Source organism: Pelophylax lessonae (genome assembly GCF_965119305.1).
Source record: "Pelophylax lessonae genome assembly, chromosome: 11".
Taxonomy (NCBI): Eukaryota; Metazoa; Chordata; class Amphibia; order Anura; family Ranidae; genus Pelophylax; species Pelophylax lessonae.
The window spans coordinates 41,177,778-41,205,332 of record NC_138778.1 but is presented as its reverse complement, the minus strand read 5'-3'; the positions used below and the strand labels follow the sequence as shown (position 1 = coordinate 41,205,332).

At 43.6% G+C, this 27,555-nt stretch overlaps 1 protein-coding gene across 1 annotated transcript in view; it reads left to right on the top strand.

Annotated features, from left to right (window-relative positions):
- The window catches only part of ARHGAP40 (Rho GTPase activating protein 40), a 69,600-nt gene that overhangs the window by 5,325 nt on the left and 36,720 nt on the right, over positions 1–27,555 (top strand). The window contains 2 exon segments of the mRNA XM_082271238.1: positions 17,200–17,369; positions 25,224–25,432. Coding sequence (XP_082127364.1) covers positions 17,200–17,369; positions 25,224–25,432 — 379 coding nt within the window.

The window sequence follows — 27,555 nt, the reverse complement described above, 5'->3', positions numbered from 1 at the left end:
GTTTATGAAGATCGAGAAGATTTAGGCCCCTTTCACACAGCCCGTCCTTTGGAAGGACTCCGTTTATCTCAGCGGGGGATCGATCCGCCGATCCCCTGCTGAGCAGGAGGATGACAGCTGTTCTCCACGCTGTGTGCGGAGACACCGCTGTCAGTTCTCCATACAGCTCTATGGCGGAATCGGATGGGAACGGACCGTCGGTCCATTCTTATCCGATCCAATCCGCTGGACGGATAGAAAAAACGGACAGGCGGATCTGAACGGTCCAAATACAAACACAAAGAAAGGGCGCACCAGCCTGGCGCATTATCCTCAGCGGGCTTTTAATAATATAAATTTAAAATCAACTACTCACAAACATGCGTGATAGACCAGCATATCAATTCCAAAGAGCAGCATCAATAGAAAAGTCCAATGTCTCATGTAGACGGAGGGCTGACGCATTTCGAGGCCGTGCCTCTTCCTCAGAGCCTCTACGTCTACATGAGACATTAGACTTTTCTATTGATGTTTGTGAGTAGTTGATTAAAAGCCCGCTGAGGATAATGCACTAGGCTGGTGCACTCTTTCTTTGTGTTTTGTATTTGCAGTGTCGTCGACCACCCTGGTCGTAGAGGGCAGCAAGGCTTAGCCATAGTGGATGCCAAGTGTGAGTTCCAAGATAGAGGCAGCCGGAGGACCTGGTTCTGAGCGCAGGAGCAGGGTGCTCAGCATCACTTTTTTTTGTTTCTGGATCTGAACGGTCGGTCCGCCTGTGTGAAAGAGCCCTTACGTTTTTTTTTTTTTATTATTATTTTTTTGCAATTAACACAGTCGGATGTGGTTATCTGCACCACAATGTGCAAAATGAAAGATGTCCTTTAGCCCTTACTAGTTCACAACAAAACCAAGATGGTTCGCTAACAGGAGTAGAGGCCTCCACTGGCTATGCAGGAGGGTTGGGTGGAGGGATAGAAGAGGGATTTTTGTTTTTATTATTTGAAAAAAATACAGAAAAAAATACAGAAAAAAACCTTGGATTGCGAGCATAATTAGTTCCAGAAACATGTTTGTAATCCAAAGCACTTGTATATCAAAGCAGATTTCCCCATAGGAAATAATGGAAACTCAGATAATTCATTCCACAAACATTTATTCATATAAAAATGATTACGGCTGGCCATACACTAGCCGAAATATCAGGCAAACTCATTTTCGAAAAACGAAAAATCGGCCATGATAGCAGACGATCTTGGCATCACGAATTTTGAGCGATAAATCGTTCAATGGACATAAATTAATCCGTTTTTCGTTCAGTTTGTCACATATGCCTATTGCAAACAGGTCGGACGAGAAACACATTAACCTTTCAATTTATCATTCAGTCGGTGGATTTTCAAAACTGTTCCTTCAATTTTTCAGCTGTGAAAAGTTAAAAACGATTTTCTATTTGTGCCCGTTAACTGGACGAAAAGCCAACGATCGGACCAAATGACAGATTTTCGAACGATCTTTTGGCTAGTGTATAGTCCGCATAAGAGGCATGAAAAACACAAAGAACAAAAAGAGCAGCGCCACCGAAGTGTAGAAGGATCACAGTTTTCATGTAAAAAAAAAAAGTGGAAGGACACTCACAATGTTAAAAACAATATCCCATGCTTAGAAGTCTGGTAGTCATCTGCGTAAAGCGGCTGGTGTATACAGTATGTGGCCAGAGGTCCAGGGGCACTGCTGGCTCCCAGCGCTTCCTGGAGAACTCAGAGACACTGGGGAACTGTTGACATCACTTCTGGGTGCTCTGAATGCGCGTTATGCCCACCCCACCCAGGTGGGAGTGTCTCTGAGTTCTCCAGGAAGCGCTGGGAGCCAGCAGTGCCCCTGGACCTCTGGCCACATACTGTATATACCAGCGGCTTTACTGTATACACCAGCTGCTTTACATGGATGAGCACCAGACTCCTTAACACGGGATATTGTTTTTAACATTGTGAGTGTAATTCCACTTCTTTTTACATTAACTACCGTACTTCCGGACCGCCCACCATGTATTTACGTCGGTACTTGATGTTAAAGCGGAGTTCCACCCAAAAGTGGAACTTCCGCTTTAGGTATTCTAACCCCCTGACATGCCACATTTGGCATGTCATTTTTTTGGGGGGGAGCGGGTACCTAGTTTTGACAGGTACCCGCTCCCACTTCCGCTCGGAGCGCCGCGGCGCCCTGAACGGAAGTTCTCCTCTCCCCCTCCCTCCCTGCAATCTTCTGGGACATGTCAGAGGTCCCAGAAGATTTCCGGCCAATCAAGACGCGCAGCGCGACTCGCGCATGCGCAGTGGGTACCCAGCTGTGAAGCCGCAAACTGTCACAGCCGGGTGCCCACAGCAGTGATGCCAGGGCCGCCGAGACCAGAGGGAGAGGATCGAGGCTTCGGCGGCCGCATCGCTGGACCGTTGGACAGGTGAGTGAAAAGGCTGGAACTCCGCTTTAAATACCGGGGTTATGGCAGCAGCTAGCAGTGGTATGTTTTCACACAGCTGGCGTTCTGGAATCTGATAAAAGTGGTCCCAGTAGTTTTCCCTGCTTACCAGACCACGTTACTCGCAAACCAAGGTTTTACTGTAATTTTTTATTTTTTTTTAAAACATTTGCCGCCCGTAATATAGCAAATTGACAGCTGCAAAGTGGTTGCTGTATCCTGACTGGCCGTCATATGACTTCCAGCAGGATAGACCTCCTCTGCGCCCCCCCCGGGGGCGCGCAGAGCAGCGATCAGTGGTGCAGTGTGTCACTCTGACACACCGCATCTCCGATCCCGGTAAAGAGCCTATGACGTAGGCTCTTTACAATGTGACCAGCTGTGTCCAATCACAGCTGGTCACATAGTAAATAGGAAGTGCCGTTGATCGGCTTTCCTCACAGGCACGAGTAGAGGAGAGCCAATTGGTGGCTCTCCTGATGGGGATGGTCTGTGCTGGTAATCGGAGCATTGGTTACCAGTACAGACCCTTGGGGGATGCCACCAGGGATTGCCCACCCATGGCCACCAGGGGTTGTCCACCCATGGCCACCAGGGATGCCCACTCATGACCACCAGGGATGCCAATCAGTGCTCAGGGAGCCTGCCAGTGCCCTCCTCATCAGTGCTGCCCATCATTGCCATCTATCAGTGCCGCCCACCAGTGCCCATCATTGCCATCTATCAATGCCACCCACCTATGCCCATCAGTGCCGCCTATCATTGCCCACCAATGTGTGGCCTCATCAGTGCAGGAAAAACATATTTATTTTCACAATTTTATAACCTAAACAAAAAAAACTTTTTTTTTCTTTTTCAAACTTTTTTTTAAATTTGTTTAGCGAAAAAACCTTGCGGTGATCAAATACCACCAAAAGAAAGCTCTATTTGTGGGGAAAAAAAATTTACTTTAATTTGGTTTAGGTACAGTGTTGCATGACCGCGCAATTGCCATTCAAATTGCAACAGCGCTAAAAGCTGAAAATTGGCCTGGGCAGGAAGGGGGTGAAAGCGCCCGGTATTGAAGTGGTTAAAGATTAGGGAAAGATTAGAATTACTGATAAGCTTTTATTGCTGTAGTCCCAGTTGGATAGCATTTAATTTTTGGAAGTGTTGGGGTCACTTTGTTGGGGAAGTGTTGGGGAGCTTATAAAAGAAAAATGAGCAGCACAGTGGATAAGTGGTTAGCACTTCCACCTGGCAGCATTAGGGTTGACGGCTCAAATCCCAACCATGGCACTGATTTCCCCGTGCCTGTGTGGGTTTCCTTCCACACTCCAAAGACATGCTGGTGGGGTAATTGGTTTCTGTCTAAATTGACTGTAGTATGTATATGTATGAATTAGTATGTATATGTATGAATTAGGAATCTTAGATTGTAAGCTTCTTGGGGGCAGTGCCTGATGTGATTGTATAATCTATATGTAAATCACTGCATAATTGGCTGGGTTTATATAAGTACCTTTAATAATTAAAATAAAACTTAAATGACTTCAAATGCTGGACTGGATAGAACATGAATTAATTATTATACAAGATTTATATAGTGGTGAAATTTTGTGCAGTGCTTTACAAAATGGAGGGGGATAGAATAGATACAATACAAGAGGGATCTGAGGGTCCTGTTGGTAAAGCCTGGTACACACAAAGTTTTTTTTTCTCATTGAACCCAGCGAGCTGAACGAAAACCACTGACAGATCACCGTGGTAACACATGCTATGTTAGTGCGGCGATCTCCCCAGTTGTGCCTTTGTGTTCTGTGTGGACTGCACCTCTGCCAGAACACACTGATCGGATGTTGGCTTTCCAGCATGTCCCTTCGATCAAAAGCTGGTCAGTAGACCGGCTTCTGTCGGAAAGACATCTGTACACAGTGACCAATATTCGGCCCATGTGTATGCAGCCTTAGAGCTTACAATCTAAAAGAATGAATGGGTGAGCTGATCAATTTTCTTTCTTCATTGTGTCTTTTTCCCTAATGACCTCAATTGTGTTTTAGCATGTGGTTTCCTATTGCTATAGACCAGGGGTCCTCCTGTTCCCATCATGCCTAGTCATGTCTGTGATTGCCAGAGTTTTCCAATGCCTCATGGGATTTGTAGTTCCATAACAGATGGAGGGCCGTAGTTTGAGGATCCCTGCTTTAGACCGAGGAAGCACATGTAAACTCACTTATGGCGCTTTTCCACTTCATGGAACCGAACTGTTCGGCTCGCTTTTGCGCTTTTCCACTGCATGGTACCGCATGGTACGGTGTTGGAACGGTTTGGTACGGTACAGTGGCGCTTTTCCACTACATGGAACCGAACGGTACGGCTCGCTTAAACAGTACCACCTCGGTTGTGGTTCCAAGAGGGCCGTACCGGTACCATATCCCACAATCCTTTGCTTGCAGCCTTGACTGTTTGTCACTACTAGCCACTGATTGGTCAGAGCATCGTTGTTAGCCCACCCACTTACTACTTTAGTGTAAAAGCAAACCATACCAAACCATACCGAACCGTTCCAACACCGTACCATGCGGTACCATGCAGTGGAAAACCAAACCGAGCCAAGCAGGGCCGAGTAGAGCCGAGCCGGTACTTGCAGTGGAAGTCATACATGCAGGGCTTGCCCAAGACATTGTGCGGCCTGGGTCCAAGAATTAAAAATGCTGCCCCCCCCCCAAAAGAAAAAAATTACGCCCACCAAAAGGCTCCAACATCCATTATTTTATATCATGATAATTAAAACTAAAATTAAATTTATGAGGAAGTCAGATTTACATTCAACAGCACCTTGTCTATATGCAAACTTTTTTAGGGGCTGCATTGTGTGGGGGGGGGCGGGTAGGGGCTGCTTTGCGGGGTATAGGGACAAAAAAGAAAAAACCTGTAATAAATTTAATAAATATAACATTTTGGAAACATTCTATATACTGTTATCTTCTTCCATAACTTACTTCCGGACCGGTCCACTCAGTCCTCCTGTCACTCCTGTGTCTGCCAGGGCCACCGCCCTAGAAGATCCAGCCTGCCCTGCGTGAGATGGAGTGCGCTGATATCTGACGTCATTGTGCACACCACAATCATGCGAGGAATGTTCCCCGGAGGAGACGCTCCACCACCTCATACTCCTCGAGTTTGCACTACGGGCGGCAGTATGAGGTGGGGAAATACCGCCCGTAATGCGCCACAAACTAATAACACAAAAAACTGCTGGGAAAAAAAATCTTGGGCATCAGTTTGCTGCCCCTCTAAAAGTTCTGTCCAGTGGGACCCATGGTAGGGCCGGTCCTGCATACATGAACTTTACATTATTCCTATCTGATGCAGTGAGGTGGCAAAGTAGTGGTGGCCCCAGGTTTACAATTCACTTTAGGAAAAAAAAAAAAAATCCCATGCAGAACAAGTTATACAACGTAGTTGACAGGAATTGTTTATGGTACCTTTTTGTCTTCATTTCTAAGAATTGTTTTTTAAAAGCTGAAGGTGAAATGTGAGGTGAGATACTTATAACTTCTTGCATACCTTTTATGTGTATTTTGTATTTAGTGCTTTGAGACTGAGCACAGGAGACAGTCTGATGCTTTGGGTATCCATCTGCATTGCTAAACATAAACCAACATTCTTCAACCACGGGGTCTCGGCATATCGGTATACAGTAGGCCCCTTTCACACAGGCGCACTGCCCGACGGAGTCCATTCTGATCAGCAGGGGATTGATCCGCTGATCCCTGCTGAGCAGGCGGATGACAGCTCCGTCTCCGCTCTGTGTGCAGAGACGGAGCTGTTAGATCCCCGCTGTCCTCTATGGGGAGATCGGATGAGAACAGACCGCCTGTCCGTTCTCATCCGATCCGATCCTCCAGACAGATGGAAAATAAGGTTTCCATGCATCTGGATTTCATGGACAGGATCGTATCGGATAGCAACGGGTGTCAGTGGAGATGTCTCCGCTGACACCTTCTGCCCCATAGGGATGCATGGAACATCCGATCAGGTCCGCCTGGAAAACTGACAGGTGGACCGGATCACCCATGTGAAAGGGGTCTTAGACTAGCTTTTCTTAAACTTATGAAGGAACCTTTGAAACAACCTTGCAGGCTTAGGGAACCCATGATAATAATTGCTATATCTACAGCTCACAGTGCATTAGCGTGATGGTCACTGGTAAGAATGCTCCTTGCATTTGTGGTTAGGGATCCACCGATATTGTTTTTTCATTGCCGATACCGATATTTTGGTCATCGCGTATCGGTATCGGCCGATATGGCCCGATATTTTCGTAGATTTAAAAAAAAAATGTTATGACATCACTTCCGGTTTTTGTATGGAGACCCGATCAGAGTCAAGTGCGGCTTTGATCAGGTCTTTGACGGCCGTGCAGGCTGGTTGCCGGGTCTCCCGGTGGGACGGGAGACCCGGGCGAGCCGCAGATGGCGACGGGAGGGGGGGCGTCCCCTCCTGCTCCTTGTAATGACAGCCGAGCGGCTTCTCAGCCACATCGGTTGTCCTTATAAGACAGCCTACCTTCGGCTATGGATGCCAGTACCGGGGGGATGCCTCTAGCTGCAGGCATCACTCTGGTACAAGCACTTTCTGAAATATCGGCAATATCAGTCACCTTGGTGGCCGATTCCGATATATCGGGGAAAGTGCAGATCGGCCCTCGATATATCAACTTTGCCGATAATAGGTCGATCCCTAATTTGTGGTCTTTGGATAGATAGCTAGTGGTCCTTACAGATGGCTAAAATGATCATTGGTGTCAGTGGTTACTTACCTTAGAAAGAAGGAATTGCTCAGGGAATATGTTACTATAAGTGCCGATTCACACATATGCGATGTCCACTGCGGTTTCCGTATCACACTCGACTCGCAGGCAGTTCACACTGCCAAATGCGAATCGCTGTGGATGCCAATACAAATTTGACACCCCCAGATCAGTTCGTATATCGCAGCGCGAACTGTCAATTCGGACATGAATCAGATCGCATAGGTGTGAACACCCATGTGATCTGATTCTGGTGCGGACCAAAAAAAGGGTCCTGTGCGACTTCGGTTCCAATGCGATGCAAAGTCAGCCATGCAATCTGTATGGCTGAATTTGCAATGCACAGACATCGCATTTGATTTGCAGAGCAGTGCGCATATGTGTGAACCGGCACTAAAAGTGCAAACCCCTTGTGAACAGATTCAAGGCACCATCCCCTAATTTTATCATCTACCAAGTAATACAATTCCAGTTGACCAAAAGGAAGACTGAAAAATGGGGATTCTAAGTGTGCCAATACAACAATAAATGGTTAAAAAGAATTACAGCTTTATTTGCACATTAAAATACACTTAAAAACAATGGCCATTAAGTCGCCATATTAGATGTACAATATGCTTCATATAAGACTTGGTGGATCGACACGTTTGCATATAGTCTTGCTTCCTCGGGGTCCACTAGTTCGTATAATCTTAAGATATGGCAGATAACAAAAGATCTAAAGGGAGAACCAAAAATTCCCAGGGCAGATGATACCGGAAGCAGAAAATTAAGTAGCATGAAGACCCCCCCAACCAAATATCAAAGGGTGGGGAAAACGCAAGATCAAAAAATGGTGCTGGGAAGGTAATGCTAGAAACCCTATAACCCTAGAAAAAAAACAAGGGGAGCCAGTCACCTCCCAATATACAAATCCAATAACACCAGCCTACCCCAGCACATTCATATCTGACATCTCCTCCGAACGACATCACATCCAGTTCCAAAAAAATGGCGCCCAGTGAAGCCCTTGCAATTTCTTGGAGAAAACATAGTTGAGAAGGGCAGCTTTACTAGACCATTGGTGCCAGCTAGCGTTAATTACAGTACGATACATGTATTTATGTGTGTAATTTCTTGGCATTTCCCTTGTCCGTCAGCAGATCTTAAGATGACCATATATAGCAGGAAGTGACCAAAACAAAGACCACATGAGCAACCCCGCTTCATAAACATGCACAGCCAATATTCAGTGTATTTTGGGTATTCTTCTTTATTGTACAATGCTGGCTAATCTCTGCTGTAGGAAATCCTCTAATCCTGATATGCGCCTGGTGTACCATGTACTTGTATGAGAAAGTATCCTGTTCTCTTTGTATTGCTTCCTTTGTGTGAAATACCTGGTGTTTATGTTAGTCCCTCTGCTTTCCTATTAAAAACTGACCACACTAGGCATGAGAGCACAGCGTGGTTAGTTCTCTAGCTATGCTGGGAACTTAGTGTGCTCTTCTCTAATGATCAGAATTGTTCTGACTCCCTCTTATTCAGCTGATATAATAGCTATACACAAATGTTTTGCCTTTAATTTCTATTTTAAACTAAATAGGTTGTTTTACAAGAGGAGGGTTTACAATCACTTAACGCATGAATGCAGGTTTGCAACTTTGGTATGTTAGTCAAACTGTGCAATATCTTTGCAGCTACTTAGTGTATCCAGGTGAATTATAATTTTATTTTTTTTAGGATAAATTGGACTTTCTTCTGGTGGAAAATGTTAATGGACAAATTGTATACTGTGTGTGTGCATATATATATATATATATATATATATATATATATATATATATATATATATATATATAATGTGTGTGTGTATATATATATATATATATATATATATATATATATATACATACATACACACAGTATCTCACAAAAGTGAGTACACCCCTCACATTTTTGTAAATATTTTATTATATCTTTTCATGTGACAACACTGAAGAAATTACACTTTGCTACAATGTAAAGTAGTGAATACACAGCTTGTATAACAGTGTAAATTAACTGTCCCCTCAAAATAACTCAACACACAGCCATTAATGTCTAAACCGCTGGCAACAAAAGTTATTTCAACCCTAAGTGAAAATGTCCAAATTGGGCCCAATTAGCCATTTTCCCTTTCAGTGTCATGTGACTTGTTAGTGTTGCCAGGTCTCAGGTTTGAATGGGGAGCCGGTGTGTTGAATTTGGTGTTATCGCTCTCACTTTCTCTTCTCTGGTCACTTAAAGTTCAACATGGCACCTAATGGCAAAGAACTCTCTGAGGATCTGAAAAAAAAGAATTGTTGCTCTACATATAGATGGCCTAGGCTAGAATACAATGTGCGGTTAACAGCAAACACACACACACATCATAGGTTAAACTGGATGGACTGATGTCTTTTTTCAACCTCCGTAACTATGTAACTAAAAAAGAAGAAGATTGCCAAGATCCTGAAGCGGAGCTGCAGTACCTTGGCCAAGACCATACAGCGATTTAACAGGACAGGTTCCACTCAGAACAGGCTTTACCATGGTCGACCAAAGCAGTTGAGTGCACATGCTCAGCATCATATCCAGAGGTTGTCTTTGGGAAGTAGACGTAGGAGTGCTGCCAGCATTGCTGCAGAGGTTGAAGGGGTGGGGGGTCAGCCTGTCAGTGCTCAGACCATACGCCACACACTGCATTAAATTGGTCTGCATGGCTGTCGTCCCAGAAGGAAGGATCTTCTAAACATGATGCACAAGAAAGCCTGCAAACATTTTGCTGAAGACAAGCAGACTAAGGACATGGATTACTGGAACCATGTCCTGTGGTCTGATGAGACCAAGATAAACTTATTTTGTTCGGATGGTGTCAAGCGTGTGTGGCGGCAACAAGGTGAGTACAAAGACAAGTGTGTCTTGACTACAGTCAAGCATAGTGCTGGGCGTGTCATGGTCTGGGGCTGCATGAGTGATGCCGGCACTGGGGAGCTACAGTTCATTGAGGGAACCATGATTGCCAACATGTACTGTGATATACTGAAGCAGAGAATGATCCCCTCCATTCGGAGACTGGGCTTCAGGGCAGTATTACAACATGATAACAAACCCAAACACACCTCCAAGACGACCACTGCCTTGCTAAAGAAGCTGAGGGTAAAGGTGATGGACTGGCCAAGCATGTCTCCAGACCTATTGAGCATCTGTGGGGAATTTTCAAACAGAAGGTGGAGGAGTGCAAGGTCTCCAACATCCACCAGCTCCATGATGTCGTCATGGAGGAGTGGAAGAGGACTCCAGTGGCAACCTGTGAAGCTCTGGTGAACTCCATGCCCAGGAGGGTTAAGGCAGTGCTGGAAAATAATGTTAGGCACATAAAATATTGACACAACCTAGGGGTGTACTCACTTTTGTTGCCAGCGGTTTCAACATTATTTGCTGTGTGTTGTTTTTTTGAGGGGACAGCAAATTTACACTGTTATACAAGCTGCACACTTACTACTTTGCATTAAATCAAAGTGTCATTTCTTTAGTATTGTCACATGAAAAGATATAATTAAATATTTATAAAACTGTGAGGGGTGCACTCACTTTTGTGTGAGATATACATATATATATATATATATATATATAGTGTGTGTTTTGCGTTTTTTTCTTTTTTTTTTTTATCCTACTTCTCATACACACTAAAACTGACACCGATCCTAATGCAAACATTGACACTAATACTAACATAGATCACACTCTGATCTGGCTATATCTTTTCTTTATTTACAGACTTTTTTTCCCTTTTTATTAACTTTAGACTTTTAAAAAAAAGCCATTGAACAGGTTAAGTGGAGTAGAATCACAACTTGAGCGCAGCCCTGTAACGTTAGGTTGGTACACATGGGCTGAATAGCAGCTGGTATCGACCAGTAAAACTGTCTGCCATTCGGCCTGTGTTGGCCTGTCTGACAAAAGCCAGTCTAACGACCAATTTTTCTTATCAAACGGCATGCTGGAAAACTAGTATCTGATCAGCGCTTACAGCCAAAGGCTGCAAGTGCTGATCACAGTGTTATGGTGGGGGGCAGCCCCCCAGCCAGCTCGGCTGGGAAGATCACTATACTAACATTGCTTGTGTTAGTACAGCAATCTGTCAGTTTTCTTTTGTTCAGCCTGCTGGGTTGAACAAAAGCAAAAACTCCCTGTGTTTACCTTGGTAGGATAGCATTGCAACCCTCAGGCTATAAGGCGGAGGGGTGAACTATGTGTTCAAAGATAGCTACATATTGACATAGAAGTGAACAATATAAAGGTTCCAGTCATAAGCATAACATAAACAGGTAATAAAAGTACCAAAATATATTGCTTCAGATTGTGTCTGCTCCAGTTTTATTAAGTCCCCCCCCAACCAAACGTATCTTTTATTTCCTCACAGACAAGAGAAATGCATGGAAAAGAAGCCATCGGTGATTGGCAGTGATTGGCTACCACAGTTATCACATGATCTGGAGTCGGTCCTGCAGCTTTCAATTCCTAATCACTATTGATGACAGCTGGGTCTTTGTGCTGGGATGTGCAATTGAGTGCGCTTCAAGCACAAACGCAGTATAGCGCCACGGAATGAAGCCCACTTCCACAAGGCCGCATATGTTTATACACAGAGATGTATAGTAACGAAGTAGAACTACTTAAGTACTGTACTTAAGTACCGAAATGCGGTATCTGTACTTTCCTAGAGTAGAATTTTTTTCTCCTACTTCTACTTTTACTTCACTACATTTTTTCGATGATTTCGATACTTCTACTCAAGTATTTTTTTTTTGTGCTGCATAGTTACTCGTTACTTTTAAAAAAATTACCACTGCCAGAACAGTAGATGGCAGGTTGCATAAAGCTCAAAAAAATGTGTATAATGTCATTTGTAAATCAGCGCATACGAAAATAAAGGCTGTGTATAATAAAAGCTGCTATACCAAATCTTTCCAATAAAAAGAAAATATGAAACAAACAAATAAATGGTGCTACAGCGCTTAAAGTGCATCAAGAAACTACTAACAAACACAGGTTAATCATTTGAAATAATAAAAAACAATATGATGTTCAAACTTTTTACTTCTTTCTTTAATAACTACATAACACAGTACTTGTACTTCTACTTTCAGTACTTGAGTAGAATTTTTTTTTCAAAACTACTGGTACTTTTTACTTTTAGTACTTAAGTAGCAAATTTTTTGAAAAAACTACTTGCAATACTTAAGTAAAAAAAATGTTGAATACTTTAGTACTTCTACTTAAGTAACTTTTTCTGCGAGCACTTCCACTTCTACTTAAGTCACTTTTTGATCGAGCACTTGTACTTTTACTCAAGTAGAAATTTCGAGTACTTTATACAAGTCTGTTTATACACTAGGCAGGAACAAGTTAAAGCCTAAAACCCCGTACACATGGGTCAGGCGTATTCAGCTGCTTCAATAGAAATCCGCCAACATTCAGCCCGTGTGTACGGCAGCCATTCAGACAGAAGCCTAAAGTTCGCCTTCTGTTGATGGGGAATGACCGAAAAAAGGTCTGCCGATTTGGCATCCGATCAGCACTCTCAGCCAATGGCTTTGAGCGCTGACCGGAGTGTTCTGGCAGGGGGCCACCACCCTGTTACAACGCAATAGCTCAGCGGGGGAGATCGCTGTAATAACATTGGATTGTTAGGAGAGCGGCTCCTACCGAGCGCTTCAGTTTTTTTTCTTTCAGCCCGCTGGGTTGAACAACAAAAAATTTAATTGCTGTTGTGTACCTGGCTTAAAGCTGGCCATAGATGGATCAAATCTTAGCCGATACAGCAGGGACTGGCCAAGGTTTGATCCCTCTTTATGCAGGCTGGTTCTACCCAAGGCAATCCATTTTTTTAGATCTGTCAGTTTTTTTACATGCGATTACCGCCGGCAGTTATAGCTGCCAGCAGTAATCATGTTTGGCTGACCTGAAAGGCTCCCCTCGCTGTGCCCCGCTGGCAGAACACAATAGCACTGCGGGAGGGAGTTCCCCATCAACACGGACTGTGTTGATGGGGGAATCTGACTGTGTTGATCGGGGATTTTTCTTTCGCATAATCTAACAATATAAGGGCTGCATAAGTATAGCTAAAAAAAAAAAAAAAAACTGAAAAATTAGCACAAGGGACATAACCTAGGATGTGTCTCTTGTGCTGATTTCTCTTGTGTTAGTAAAAACCATCATCCATCCATGCCCCCACCGCCATCACCTGACACAACCCAGAAGTGTAGCATTATCTCTTTACTACTGGGGAGCAGTGTTAATTTCGTTGACTAAAACGTTTTCGTCAACTAAATTAACACAATTTTAGTCTACTAAAATATGACTAAAAATAAAACAATTCAGATGACTAAAATACGACTAAAACTAAAATGGCATTTTAATCATAAGACTAAAACTAAATTGACATAATCAAAATTAACACTCCTCTGCTGGCCATTTCTATGTCGGCAACACAATTCCATCCAGAGCCTGTAATAATAGCACATTAAAGTTTAAACATGTATTGCACCACCGCCTATGCATAAGTAAGGAGCATCTACTAAGCTGCTGAAAACTAAAAAATTAAGAAAAAGGCTTTTCTTATATTTTTCCCTTATATTTAATGTTGGTAATATATTCAGGTAATATGTGCAATGACATTACAGCCAATGAAGTTTACCGTTTTTTTTTTTTTTTTTTGTATTTTCAAGTTGCACTTCGGTTTGTCAAAAAGCAATTTTTCTGTTTGTTTATGAAACTTGGTTTTATTTGTAAAGATTTTATATATCACAATGGCTAAGCCCCCGTTCACATAGGAGCGACGCTACTTCGCATCGCGACCTCCAAGGTCGCGGTGCGAGCAGCGTGCCGCGACCTCGGGGCGGCCGCCACGGACTACATAACATTGAAGTCTATGGCGGTCGCCTCTAGGTCGCCCCAAAGAAGCTCCGGACCCTTTTTCTAAGTCGGAGCGACTTGTGTCGCTCCTATTAGAACGGGTCCACAGCTTCCCTATGGGAGGCGACCTATGGCAACCTGTGAAGCGACCAGGTCGCCTCACAGGTCGCCTTAGTGTGAACGGGGGCTAAATCTGTGTCTGTAGTGCGTGTTCAAACCTTATAATAACATATTATTAGATTTTTACTCCAGGAGTATACAATTCGTTTGGAAATGCTAGAGAAATGTTTAAATAATACATTACAATTTTGTGAAAAGAGTGGAATAAATTGCGCTCAACACTTAACACAACCAAAAAGTGCTTGTGTGCATAAATATGTGAATAAATGATTATAAATAAATAAATATATACAAAATCCTAAATGTGAAAGGTCCTTGGTAAATAAATATCAACAGTCTTTAAAGTGCCCAGTGCAATACAGAACTCTCAGCAATGACTGAAAATCACTCCAACTTCAAGTGAGGGACCTCCACCTTAAGAAACTTTTCTCCACCCAGTGCTCGGGGTAAATACTTCTTACCAAAGCTGATGGACCCCTTAATTACAGGGGGTCTAAAACAGCGTAGATGGTCCACAAATGCCTCCAAGCTATCCTTCAGGTCCCTTGATATAAGACTCAGCTCGCATAAGGAACTCCAAGTATTTCAGGATATTTTTGTGGGGAGAAAGATAAGGAAACTCCGATAGTGTAGTATGTTCTGGTAATTAGGGTTTGCACTTACTCAAAACATTAGAATCAAACGCCTTCATGCAGTAAATGCAGCATGGGTTCGGTGTACGGGACGCTCCTAAGCTTCTGCGTATCACCAACCCGAAACTCCACGGTCTCACGTTCCCGACGCACGTTTCGTCAGACGCGCTGACGTCATCAGGGGATCCCCTGATGACGTCAGCGCGTCTGACGAAACGTGCGTCGGGAACGTGAGACCGTGGAGTTTCGGGTTGGTGATACGCAGAAGCTTAGGAGCGTCCCGTACACCGAACCCATGCTGCATTTACTGCATGAAGGCGTTTGATTCTAATGTTTTGAGTAAGTGCAATTTCATTAATAAACCCTAATTACCAGAACATACTACACTATCGGAGTTTCCTTATCTTTCTCCCCACAAAAATATCCTGAAATACTTGGAGTTCCTTATGCGAGCTGAGTCTTATATCAAGGGACCTGAAGGATAGCTTGGAGGCATTTGTGGACCATCTACGCTGTTTTAGACCCCCTGTAATTAAGGGGTCCATCAGCTTTGGTAAGAAGTATTTACCCCGAGCACTGGGTGGAGAAAAGTTTCTTAAGGTGGAGGTCCCTCACTTGAAGTTGGAGTGATTTTCAGTCATTGCTGAGAGTTCTGTATTGCACTGGGCACTTTAAAGACTGTTGATATTTATTTACCAAGGACCTTTCACATTTAGGATTTTGTATATATTTATTTATTTATAATCATTTATTCACATATTTATGCACACAAGCACTTTTTGGTTGTGTTAAGTGTTGAGCGCAATTTATTCCACTCTTTTCACATTTATGCGTTTTATACGTTTTTATTGCAGCTTGCACTATGGAAGCAATTCCTCTTATATAAATTTAATTAATTTATGACAATTTGATTGATTAATTTAGTATCGAATATCACCAATTTTGCGCAGTTTCTTTTGGGCCACCAAAATTTTTTTCAATACATTACAATTACCCTAAACCTATTCGATTTGTAGTTGACTAAAATGAAGGAGAGTTTATTCGACTAAAATGTACTGGAGATTTTAGTCAACTAAAATATGACTAAAACTAAAAAAATTCAGATGACTAAAATACTACTGAAACTAAAATCGCATTTCATTCAAAAGACTAAAATACGACTAAAACTAAAATGGCATTTTAGTCAAAAGACTATAACTAAAACTAAATCAAAATTTGATGCCAAAATTAACACTGCTGGGGAGATTGATTGCAAGAGCATGTTGGCACTTTTCTTGTAACTACGCTTAAAAAAGCTTTAAGTCTTAAAACTGCTTTTTTTTTTTTTTGGTGGGTCCATTCACAGTTTCACCTTGCAATAATATGTGCTCAATTGCACATGGCATAAAATATGGTAATGGGCAACTCGCACTGTGGTGCCATTATTCTTGTATACCACCCCAATACAGTATATTGGTAGCGTACTACATCCCTGCGCTTCAGTGCATCACACAGTTTAGTAATTTGCTGGTGTGATCAGTCTAATGAAATGATAAAAAAAAAAAAAAATCACATGTGTAACATTAGATTGTCATGTGCAGGTCTCTCATTTTTACCATTTGGCTTAGCCAAAAACGAACCTAGATTACCTTTGCATTATTTTTCTGTGAAAAGAGAAGTTTGAAAAAAGGCTACTAATAAGGATTCTAGGACAACATCCCCCCCCGGACAACATCCCCCCCCCCCGGGACAATATCCCACCGGGACATCATCCCCCCCGGGACAATATCCCACCGGGACAACATCCCCCCCCCGGGACAATATCCCACCGGGACACTATTCCCCCCTGGACAACATCCCCCGGACAATATCCCCCCTCTAACCCTAACCCTATGTCCCGGGGGATATTGCCCAGGGGATGTTGTCCCAGGGGGATATTACCTGGGGGGATTATGTCCGGGGGGGGGGATATTGTCGTGGGGATATTGTCCGGGGGGGTGTTTTCCGGGGGGATATTGTCCAGGGGGATATTGTCCTGATACCCTAATAAGTGTTGCATGTATCAGTAAAGTCTGATTTTCTTTGGCGTTGTCAACACAAGTTGGTTCACTTCAAGACTGTACTTGCAGTAAAACTCTCCTCCATTGGCAATTATACAAAAGCATATTGTAGCTTTTTTATTTCTACATGCTCAGATGCGCTATGTACTTATGTATGTATTTTTCATGATCCCATCAGGAATACCGCCCAATTTCTTTGCTCCACATTAATCCTTTATATGTCCTTGTCTCCCACAGTGTGCAGTGTTGCCCTTGCGAAATGAATTCGCCTCCAGCCGAGACGAGCTCCAGGAAAAACTCTGACCCTCTTTCAATGAGTGATTTTTGGCTAGAAGTGGAGAACATCAAGCAGATGCGTGGATCTGATGGAGAGGAGAGCAGTTCCTCTGAACCCAGCACTCTAGAAGGTACATGATATTATGGATAATCTAGCTGTATCCTTCTAGATTAATGGAGTGAATTGTTATAGAGCTACCATTCTCCACTGCTGCATATATCCCAAGTCTGTGAATCCAGCGGTGTAGATAGCCCATGTACATCATAAATCCAGCGGTGTAGATAGCCCATGTACATCATAAATCCAGCGGTGTAGATAGCCCATGTACATCATAAATCCAGCGGTGTAGATAGCCCATGCAGAGTTGAATAAAGTACTCAAAACCCATACTTGAGTAAAAGTACAAGTGCTCGATCAAAAAGTGACTTGAGTAGAAGTACTAAAGTATTCAACATTTTTTGTACTTAAGTATTGCAAGTATTTTTTTTTTTTTTAATTTTGCTACTCAAGTACTGAAAGTAAAAGTACCAGTAGTTTTGAAAAAAAATTGCTACTCAAGTACTGAAAGTAAAAGTACAAGTACTGTGTTATGTAGTTATTAAAGAAAGAAGTCAAAAGTTTGAACATCATATTGTTTTTTATTATTTCAAATGCATCTTTTATTTATACATACAGTAGCTTTTATTTTCGTATGCGCTGATAATACACATGTTTTGAGCTTCATGAAACCTGCCATCTACTGTTCTGGCAGTGGTAATTTTTATAATAGTAACGAGTAACTATGCAGCACAAAAAAAAAATATTGGAGTAGAAGTATTGAAATCATTGAAAAAATGTAGTGAAGTAAAAGTGGAAGTAGGAGAAAAAAATTCTACTCTAGGAAAGTACAGATACCGCCTTTCGGTACTTAAGTACAGTAGTGAAGTAGTTCTACTTAGTTACTATACATCTCTGAGCCCATGTACATCATAAATCCAAAGTGATTTAAAATGCTGATGTATTTTGCACTGGGTTATAGCACTGTAGAGAATGCAGGTATTTGTGTATAAGTGTACTATGTGTTGGACCAAAGGTTTTGCCGGTGGAAGTGTTTGAACCCCGGTTTTCACTGCTATCTGGCGCTTCATTTAGAAGATTTTCACTGACGGTGGTTTTGCCAGTCAGATAATTAGGGAAAATCTGTAACAGGATCACAGACAAAAATAAAATTCTGACAAGGGTTTTAGCTTTCCCTTGATCTACTAAAAAAAAAAAAAGTATTTTTATTTCTGTCTTTGTTACAGTTGGAGATTTCCCCTCACTTCCTGTCTGGTAAAATGTTAACAAAACAGGAAGTGAGGGAAATCTCCATATCTTCCCCACTCTATCTGAAACAAAAACATTTGCTTTAAAATAAACCTTAATCGAGCAGGTGCCTTTTTTTCCTAATTAAAGGAGAAGTTCACCTTCTGGAACATGTAACATGTTTCAGCTCCTTCCACCTCTCCCCCCGATCCACCTCTCAGTGTGACAGCTGACAGGGAATCCTCTCCCCGCACCTGCTGTCACAGATCAAGAAAAGCATGGTCCCGCAAGGGCTCCACCCACACAAGTGTGTCATTCATTCACAGTTTCCTGTGAATGAATTAAAGCGGAGTTCCGGGCACAAAATCTACCTAATCGATTTTGTGCCCATCCGCTTGCTTTGCTTCACCTGAAAAGGAATTGGATAGTTAGGATTATTTTTTTTTTTTTACTTACCTCATAATTGTAGAAAGAAATACTCACCTTTTTTCACTTCCTCCCTCTGTGGCCGCGGCCTGCGCGTCACTTCCGGTTTGCAATGATTCCTGGGAGCTGAACGTCATCGCTCCCAGGAATCAATGCGACGGCACCGGCCCCGCTCGTCACTTCCGGGGCGACGCCGCATTCCCTGCTAAACAGCTTCTGGGCATGCCCAGAAGCTGTGGAGGAATGCGGCAGAGCACCGGAAGTGACGAGAGGGGCCGGTGCAGGTGCATTCTGGGAGAAGAAGACGCGGAAGAGGACGCAGAAGAGGATCGCGCTGGCTTCAAGCTGCCCACACCTGAGATGGCAACGCTGGAGAAGAAATTTTCAAAGTAAGTATTTCTTCTAAAAGGTAAGTGCGAACTGGGACAGATCAGAGGCTAGCCATTGTGGAATGTACTAGCCCTGACTGTCCCGGGGGTATGTTCATTGAAAAAATGTTTCTGTGCCCGGAACTCCGCTTTAAAGCGGTTGTAAACCCTAAAAAAAAAAAAAAACCTGCAAGACAAAGGCATAATGAGCTAGTATGCATCGCATACTAGCCCATTATGGGTAACTTACCTTAGAACGAAGCCCCGACACGGACCCCCGGACATCGCTGCGGGCGCTGCCATGATCCCTCGCCGAAAGAGACGGCTCCGGCGCGATGATTGGCCGGAGCCACAATTTTCCGGCAAGCTCAATTGAAGGTCCCCCCGGACCTTCAGAGCGCATGCGCCGCTCGCGCGAGCGGCTGCATGCACTGCAAATATCTCCTAAACCATGCCGGTTTAGGAGATATTATTTGTACCTACAGGAAAGCCTTATTATAGGCTTACCTGTAGGTAAAAGTGTCAAAAAGCGGGATACTACCGCTTTAACTACAAGTACCTTCAGCCACTACGGCAGACGCCTTGTAGTTCTGAATGAACTGCGAGGTCGCTGATGAGCGTAGTTCATTCACAAACCCTGCAGCTTTCAAACTGACAGCTCATATGGAGGTATGGGCTGAAAGCTGCAGGGCTTGTCTGCAGAAGCCTGACATTGTACTCTGATCTACTGATCACAGATGCAGTCCCGGTTCACATTAGTGCGATCACAGAGATCGCATGTAATTCGGAGCGCACTGCTCCTAAATTACATGCGATCTCTGTGCGGTGCAAATTTCAGCCATATAGTTTGTATGGCTGAATTCGCACTGTGATCGCACTAAACACGCACATGACCCTTTTTTTTTTCCGCAGCAGAATCTGATCGCATAGTGGTTCACACTAGTGCGATCCGATTCTGTGCGAACTTGCAGATCGCACTGCGATATGCGATCGCAACTGGGGGAGTCGTTAACTTTTAATTGACACCCCCTGCGTATCGCATATGGCAGTATGAACTGCCAGGGGTGCGGTTGCGATGCGGGATCACGCTGCATATTCGCAGCATTCCCGCATCGCACAAATGTGAACCGGGACTCAATGCTTTCCAAGCTCCTGCAGGAAAAAAATAAATGCACATTTTTTTTTTCTGCAAAAATATGCACATGTATTTTTTCCTAAAAAGGTGAACTTATCATTTAAAGAAAAGCATAGTGGTGGGAATTTATCAAAACTGGAATTAATTTTATATTTACATTTGTCACTGGAACATGGATCGGGTAGGTTTTCCAGTGGGGCCACATGGGACACTTGTCCCTCGTTGAGAAGAAGAGAAGGAATATCTTTCCAAGGCAGAAAAAAAACAAAAAAAAACCCTCGATGCAGTTTTAACCCTTTCCTACCACATCATTCTTTCACATTCCTCTGTGAAGGGGAAACTACAAGCCTTTGTGTCTGTCGGCTTGTAGTTTCAATGAACTCCCATGGCACTGCTGTGCACTCTGATAGTTTATTCATTCTTCCTGTCAGTGTGTATCTGCCTGCCTGTGCCAGGGACAAGCCGACAGGTGTCCTGCATGGCACCCGTGATCTGCTGAGCGTGGGTGCAATGCTTTCTAGGCTGCAAGTAAAAAAAAATGATTTTAAATGCACATTTTTTTTTTTTTTAACCTGCAAGAAGATGTGCATTTATTATTATTATTATTATTATTATTATTATTATGATTATTATTATTTTTTAAAAAATATATATATATATTTTTTTTTATCCTTTTAATGTCTGGAAATTGGCGGTAACCAAAAAATACCCTTTACACACACACTGCAATTTTCCACATTTTGTCATGTTACAAACAAAAATGTAAATGTATTTTATTGGGATTTTATGTGATAGACCAACACAAAGTGGCACATAATTGTGAAGTGGAAGGAAGATGATAAATGGTTTTCTTTTATTTTTACAAATATCTGAAACGTGTGGGGTGAATGTGTATTCAGTCCTCCTGAGTCCATACTTTGTAGAACCACCTTTTTCTGCAATTACAGCTGCAAGTCTTTTTGGGGATGTCTCTATCAGCTTTGCACATCTAGAGTGACATGTATGCCTATTCTTCTTTGCAAAATAGCTCAAGCTCTGTCAGATTGGATGGAGAGCGTCTGAAAAGCAAATTTTGAGTCTTGCCACAGATTCTCAATTGGATTTAGGTCTGGACTTTGACTGGGCCATTCTAAAACATGAATATGCTTTGATCTAAACCATTCCATTGTAGCTCTGCCTGTATGTTTTGGGTCCTTGTCCTGCTGGAAGGTGAAACTATGTTCCAGTCCCAAGTCTTTTGCAGACTTGAACAGGTTTTCTAATAAGATTGCCCTTAATTTTGCTCCATCTATCTTCCCATGAACTCTGACCAGCTTCCCTGTCCCTGCTGAAGAAAAGCATCCCCACAAGATGATGCCACCACCATGTTTTACGGTGGGGATGGTGTGTTCAGGGTGATGTGCAGTGTTAGTTTTCTGCCACACATAGCATTTTGCTTTTAGGCCAAAAAGTTCAATTTTGGTCTCATCTGACCAGGGCACCTTCTTCCACATGTTAAAAACTGTAAACTGGACTTCATATGGCTTTTTTACAACAATGGCTTTCTGCTTACCACTCTTCCATAAAGGCCAGATTTGTAGAGTGCACAACTAATAGTTGTCCTGTGGACAGATTCTCCCACCTGAGCTGTGGATCTCTGCAGCTCCTCCTGAGTTACCATGGGCCTCTTGGCTGCTTCTCTAATTAATGCTCTCCTTGCCCTGCCTGTCAGTTTAGGTGGACGGCCATGTCTTGGTAGCTTTGCAGTTGTGCCATACTCTTTCCATCCGTCAGACGGACTCCATTTTTCTCAACGGGGGATTGATCCCCCGCTGAGCAGCAGGATAACAGCTGTTCTCCATGCTGTGTGCGGAGACACAGCTGTCAGGTCCCCATGCATCTCTATGGGGGAATCGGTTGGGAATGGACCGTCTGCCCTTTCTCATCCGATCTGCTGGATGGATGGAAAATAGGGTTTCCATCTGTCCAGATTTGACGGATCGGAAGTCAGCGGACATGTCTCCGCTGACATCCGATGCCCCATAGAGATGCATGGGGTGACCGTCCAGATCCTCCAAAAAACTTGACAGGCGGATCTGAACGGTCTGCCTGTGTGAAAGGGGCCTTAGGTTCTCAAACAAACCTATGATGAGGGCTTGACAGAACAGCTGTATTTATACTGAGATTAAATTACACACAGATGGATTCCATTTACTAATTAGGTGGTTTCTGCATGCAATTGGTTGCACTAGATTTTAAGATTTTAGTTAGGAGTATCAGAGTAAAGGGGGTTGAATAGAAATGCACACCACACTTTTCAGATATTTATTTGTAAAAAATTGTAAAAACCATTTTCAATTTTTCCTTCCTCTTCACAGTTATGTGCTGCCACTTTGTGTTGGTCTATCACATAAAATCCCAAATAAATACATTTACATTATTAGTTGTAACATGACAAAATGTGGAAAATATCAGGGGGTATGAATACTTTTTCAAGGCACTGTAAATGTTTCTTCACGCCTAGGGTACCAGTAGCAAGGGCTTTACTTACCGAATACCTTGCATCTGCAGGCTCCTTTCTTGCTATAAGGCTGGCTCACACAGCTTCTTATCTAAGGTGCTCCATTAGTTGCGCACACTCTGATGCAGGGTTGCCAACCATAAGGACAGTTTGTAAAATCTATCATTTTATACCTGTCCATGAATGTCTGTTTCAGACAATTCAGTCTGTATGTCCATAACGGACATTCACAGGCAGATTTTACAAACTATTTGTGAATTTACTGACAGTTGGCAACCCTGCTCTGATATCATTAACCACTTTACCACCGGAGGATTTTGCTGTCTTGCGTCTGGGCCACTTTTTGCGATTCAGCGCTGTGTGACTTTAACTGACAATTGCGCTGTCATGCGACGCTGTACCCAAACTAAATTTACGTCCTTTTTTTCCCACAAACAGAGCTTTCTTTTGGTGGTATTTGATCACCTGTGCGATTTTTACTTTTTTGCGCTATAAACAAAAAAAGAGCGTTTATTTAAAAAAAATAACAATATTTTTAACATTTTTTATATGAAATTCCCCCCAAAAAAATGTAAAAACCAAATTTTTTTAAAATTTTTGGCCAATTTGTTTTCTGCTACCTATATTTGGTAAAAAAAAATCACAATAAGCGTATTTTGATTGGTTTGCGCAAAAGTTATTGCGTTTACTAACAAAGGGAAAGATTTCTGTCATTTTTGGTGTTTTTTTTTTTTTTAACGCGTAATGGCGGCGATCTGCGATTTTTTTTTTTTTTTTTTTTTTTTTTTTTTTGCGGGACTGCGACATTGCGGCGGACAGATCGGACCCTTGACTGACATTTGTGACACTTTTGGGGGTACCAGTGACATTACTGCAGTAATCAGTGCTATATATATATGCACTGTTACTGTAAAATGACACTGGCAGGGAAGGGGTTAATTTTATTGAAGAGGGAGGGGTTAATGTATGCCTGGTGCTTACTAACGTGTGGGGGGGGGAGGTGACTGAGTGACACAAGGACAGATCGCATGTTCAGCTATGCTGAACACTGCAATCTGTCACTCCTTGTCACTTAGGAGATCCGCCCGCTCTGTTTACACAAGCTCGATTCCCCGACGATCGGGGAAGAGCAGCGCCGCCGCTCCTCCCCTGGCCCGACTCCCGCTGTGACTGAAAACAGCGGGAGCGAGCCTCCGGCAGCACGCACACGCCGCCGAGAGAGGGGAATGTCTGGTGACGTAGACCTACGTCGCCAGACGATAACGAGCCACTGTGCCGCAGTAGCAGCACAGTGAGCAGTGGGGAAGTGGTTAAAGCAAAGTTCCACCCAAAAGTGGAACTTCCGCTCATTTATTCCCCCCCCCCCCCCCTCAGGTGCCACATTTGGCACCTTTCAGGGGGGAGGGGGGAACGGGTACTTGTTTTTGACAGGTACCCTTCCCCACTTTCAGAAGACCGCACCGCGTCCCTTGGAAGTTTGGCCCCCTCCTTTTTCCCCCGCTGCCGAGCCAATCCGAATGCACAGCGCGCTTCGCGTATGTGCAGTAGGGTCCCACCCGTGAAGCCGCAGTATGTGTAGCTGTTGACTTTTAATTTTTGGAGGGGGGGGGGGGGGGCGGAACTCTGCATTAACTGCAATGCATGGCCAATAGCCCTGTATTGTACGTAAGGATGTCAAGGGGACCGCCCTCAACCCAGAGCTTCAGAGAGAAGAGCTGTCAGGAAAGTGTAGGATAAGGTAAGTAAAAGTCTTTCTGGTACCCTATGCACAAACGAACATTTAACCCTTGCAACGTGAGGGGAGCTCCACTGCAAGGGTATCTTTTAAATTTCCATTAAATGCAGCTTTAAACCGTAAAAAGCAATTCATTTATGTTGCCGTTGCTGGCCTCTGCATGGTGATGCAGTGTTTCAACATTTTCTGAGTCACTGACCAGGAACAAGGGTGCAGATTAGACCGTCTGCCTTCTGTGTGATTTTATTTGTTATAAGTGGGTTTTAGGTCAGTGATTTCAGTTTAGTGAAGGATTTTATATTAGTTGTGCAATGATGTCCACTGGAATGGGTAAAAAGGTTATGAGCTATAACTGAATATTGCAGCCATGTGTAAAAATGCCTTCAGGATCAGCTTAGCCTGATGTACACCATGTTTTAATTTGTAATTCTATATTTGGGGGTGTTGGGGGGGGGCAGGGGGGGGGGTCTGAAATGTTGTTCAACTTTTAACACTGGTTTGGGTGCTGTGACCTGACCTGTTCAATTTTGTTATAGAGGGAGAGGCAGAAGCAGACTGGCTGCAGGACACCGGTCTTTCTCCTCTCATCGGTGACCCCAGTCCCACAGAAGGCAATGTGCTCATTTTGTCGACCCTTACCCGGACGCAGACTGCGGCTGTACAGCGTAGACTGGACAGTTACAGCCGCTCTCTTCGGAAACGTTACAAACAGCCAGTACGAGATGTCCGGGAAGTGTTCCCTACGGTAAGTGCTACCAACTCTTACCGTTCTTCCTCATGTCAGGAAAAATCTAGAAAATTATTTGTATATTGAATAGTTTTCTAAACTAGAGATTTTTGTGGTTCTGTGATTTGGATCATTCTTGATCAGCCTTTCTCAACCTTTTCACACAGAGGAACCCTTGAAATAACTTTCTGGTCTCGGGGAACCCCTGCTAAAAATGAAAAAATCTACAACTCCTGACACATTAGTGTGACAGACAGTGGGAAGAATGCTCCTTACTGTTGTCATCATTGGGAATAATTAGCCCCTTACAGATAGCTAAAAGGAACAATGGTGTCCTTGGAAACTTATCTGAGAGGCAGAAATTGCCCATTGCTCAAGGCACCCCTAGCAACCTCAGGAGGAACCCTAGGGTTCCACGGAACCCTGGTTGACAAACCCTGTTCTAGGTAAAATGACCATTCAGGCACACTGCTATTATTGTAATGGAGAGAGCCATCGTATTAAAGCAAAGGTGTGTTTATACAGCATTGGGGTTGATTTACCAAATCTGGAGAGTGCAAAATCTAGTACAGCTCTGAAAAGACACCATTCAGCTTCCAGATTTTTTTTTTTTTGTCAAAGCTTAATTGAACAAGCAGAAGCTGATAGGCAACCATGCACATCTGCACCAGATTTTGCACTCTCCAGTTTCAGTAAATCAACCCCATTGTTTTGTTTTTTCAAAAGTAACTTCAGTGCCAAAGTGCAGGCATGCTTGTACCCTTGTGAAGGTCTTCAGATTGTGGGGCAAGGCTGTACTTTAGCCCAGTGCTCCCCAACCTTTTTATCGCCGAGGACCGGTCAACGTTTGATAATTTTTCCGTGGCCCGCTGAGGGGGGGGGGGGGCGTCAATGCAGAGTGCCACAGCGTGTCCCCAATCAATGCAGAGTGCCACAGCGTGTCCCCAATCAATGCAGAGTGCCACAGCGTGTCCCCAATCAATGCAGAGTGCCACAGCGTGTCCCCAATCAATGCAGAGTGCCACAGCGTGTCCCCAATCAATGCAGAGTGCCACAGCGTGTCCCCAATCAATGCAGAGTGCCACAGCGTGTCCCCAATCAATGCAGAGTGCCACAGCGTGTCCCCAATCAATGCAGAGTGCCACAGTTTGTCCACAATCAATGCAGAGTGCCACAGCGTGTCCACAATCAATGCACAGTGACCAGCGTGCCCCCAATCAATGCACAGTGACCAGTGCACTTACCTGATTTGCAGCGGCGGCTTCTCCTCAGTCTCCCCGCGTCTCCTCGAGTCCTCCCTCCTCCTCCTTGGCCAATGGCATGGGTTCGCCTTTCGGCCAATCAGGAATATTCATTCGCTAATGTCACACAAATGGGTGGGCTCAGGGCGCACTGCTCTGCGCCCCGGGTCCACCCTTTTCTGAAAAATTTTTTCTTTCTAAAATGGAAATAATGTAACGTTCTTTGGGCGGACAGGTACCATTTGATCCACGGACCGGTACCGGTCCGCGGCCCAGGGGTTGGGGATCACTGCTTTAGCCAATCTAAACTAAGGTTCCTCCAGATGTTGCTAAGGGTTCTTCGATTTGTAGCTGATTGACCTCCTATTTGATGGTGCCTGCATAGATTTGGGTCCATCGGCACTTGGCAGAAGCAGTTGCATGATACCAGTTGTCTCTTTAGCTGTCTGTAAGGGGGGCATTCTTCCTACGGGCCATCTGACAACTAATACATTGATTTTAGATGGGGTTTCATGATGCCTGATATTAATTTCAAGGCTTCCTCAGTGGCAAAAAGATTAAGATAAGCATGGAGCCTGAACTTCTGATCATATCAAGATTAAGTTCTGCCTCTTCCTGGCACTAAGCTTGTCACCTGTTATTTAACAGTAAAATGGCAGAACTTCAGTGGGCAGTGGAAGTGCTGGTATTTAACATTTGAATGATGAGTGGTGACTAGTGCCGGAAAGTGTTGGGGCTTAACTTCAACTTAGAGAAGTTGAGCTTAAAGTGGTTGTAGACCCTTACATATACGCAGTGAAGTTATTGGCCTCAGGTGATACACAGAGACAAAGCAAATCCCCCCCAGATAAGTTGTACCTATGTATCTGCAGTCTTCGCTTTTTTACATCCGTTCAAAGT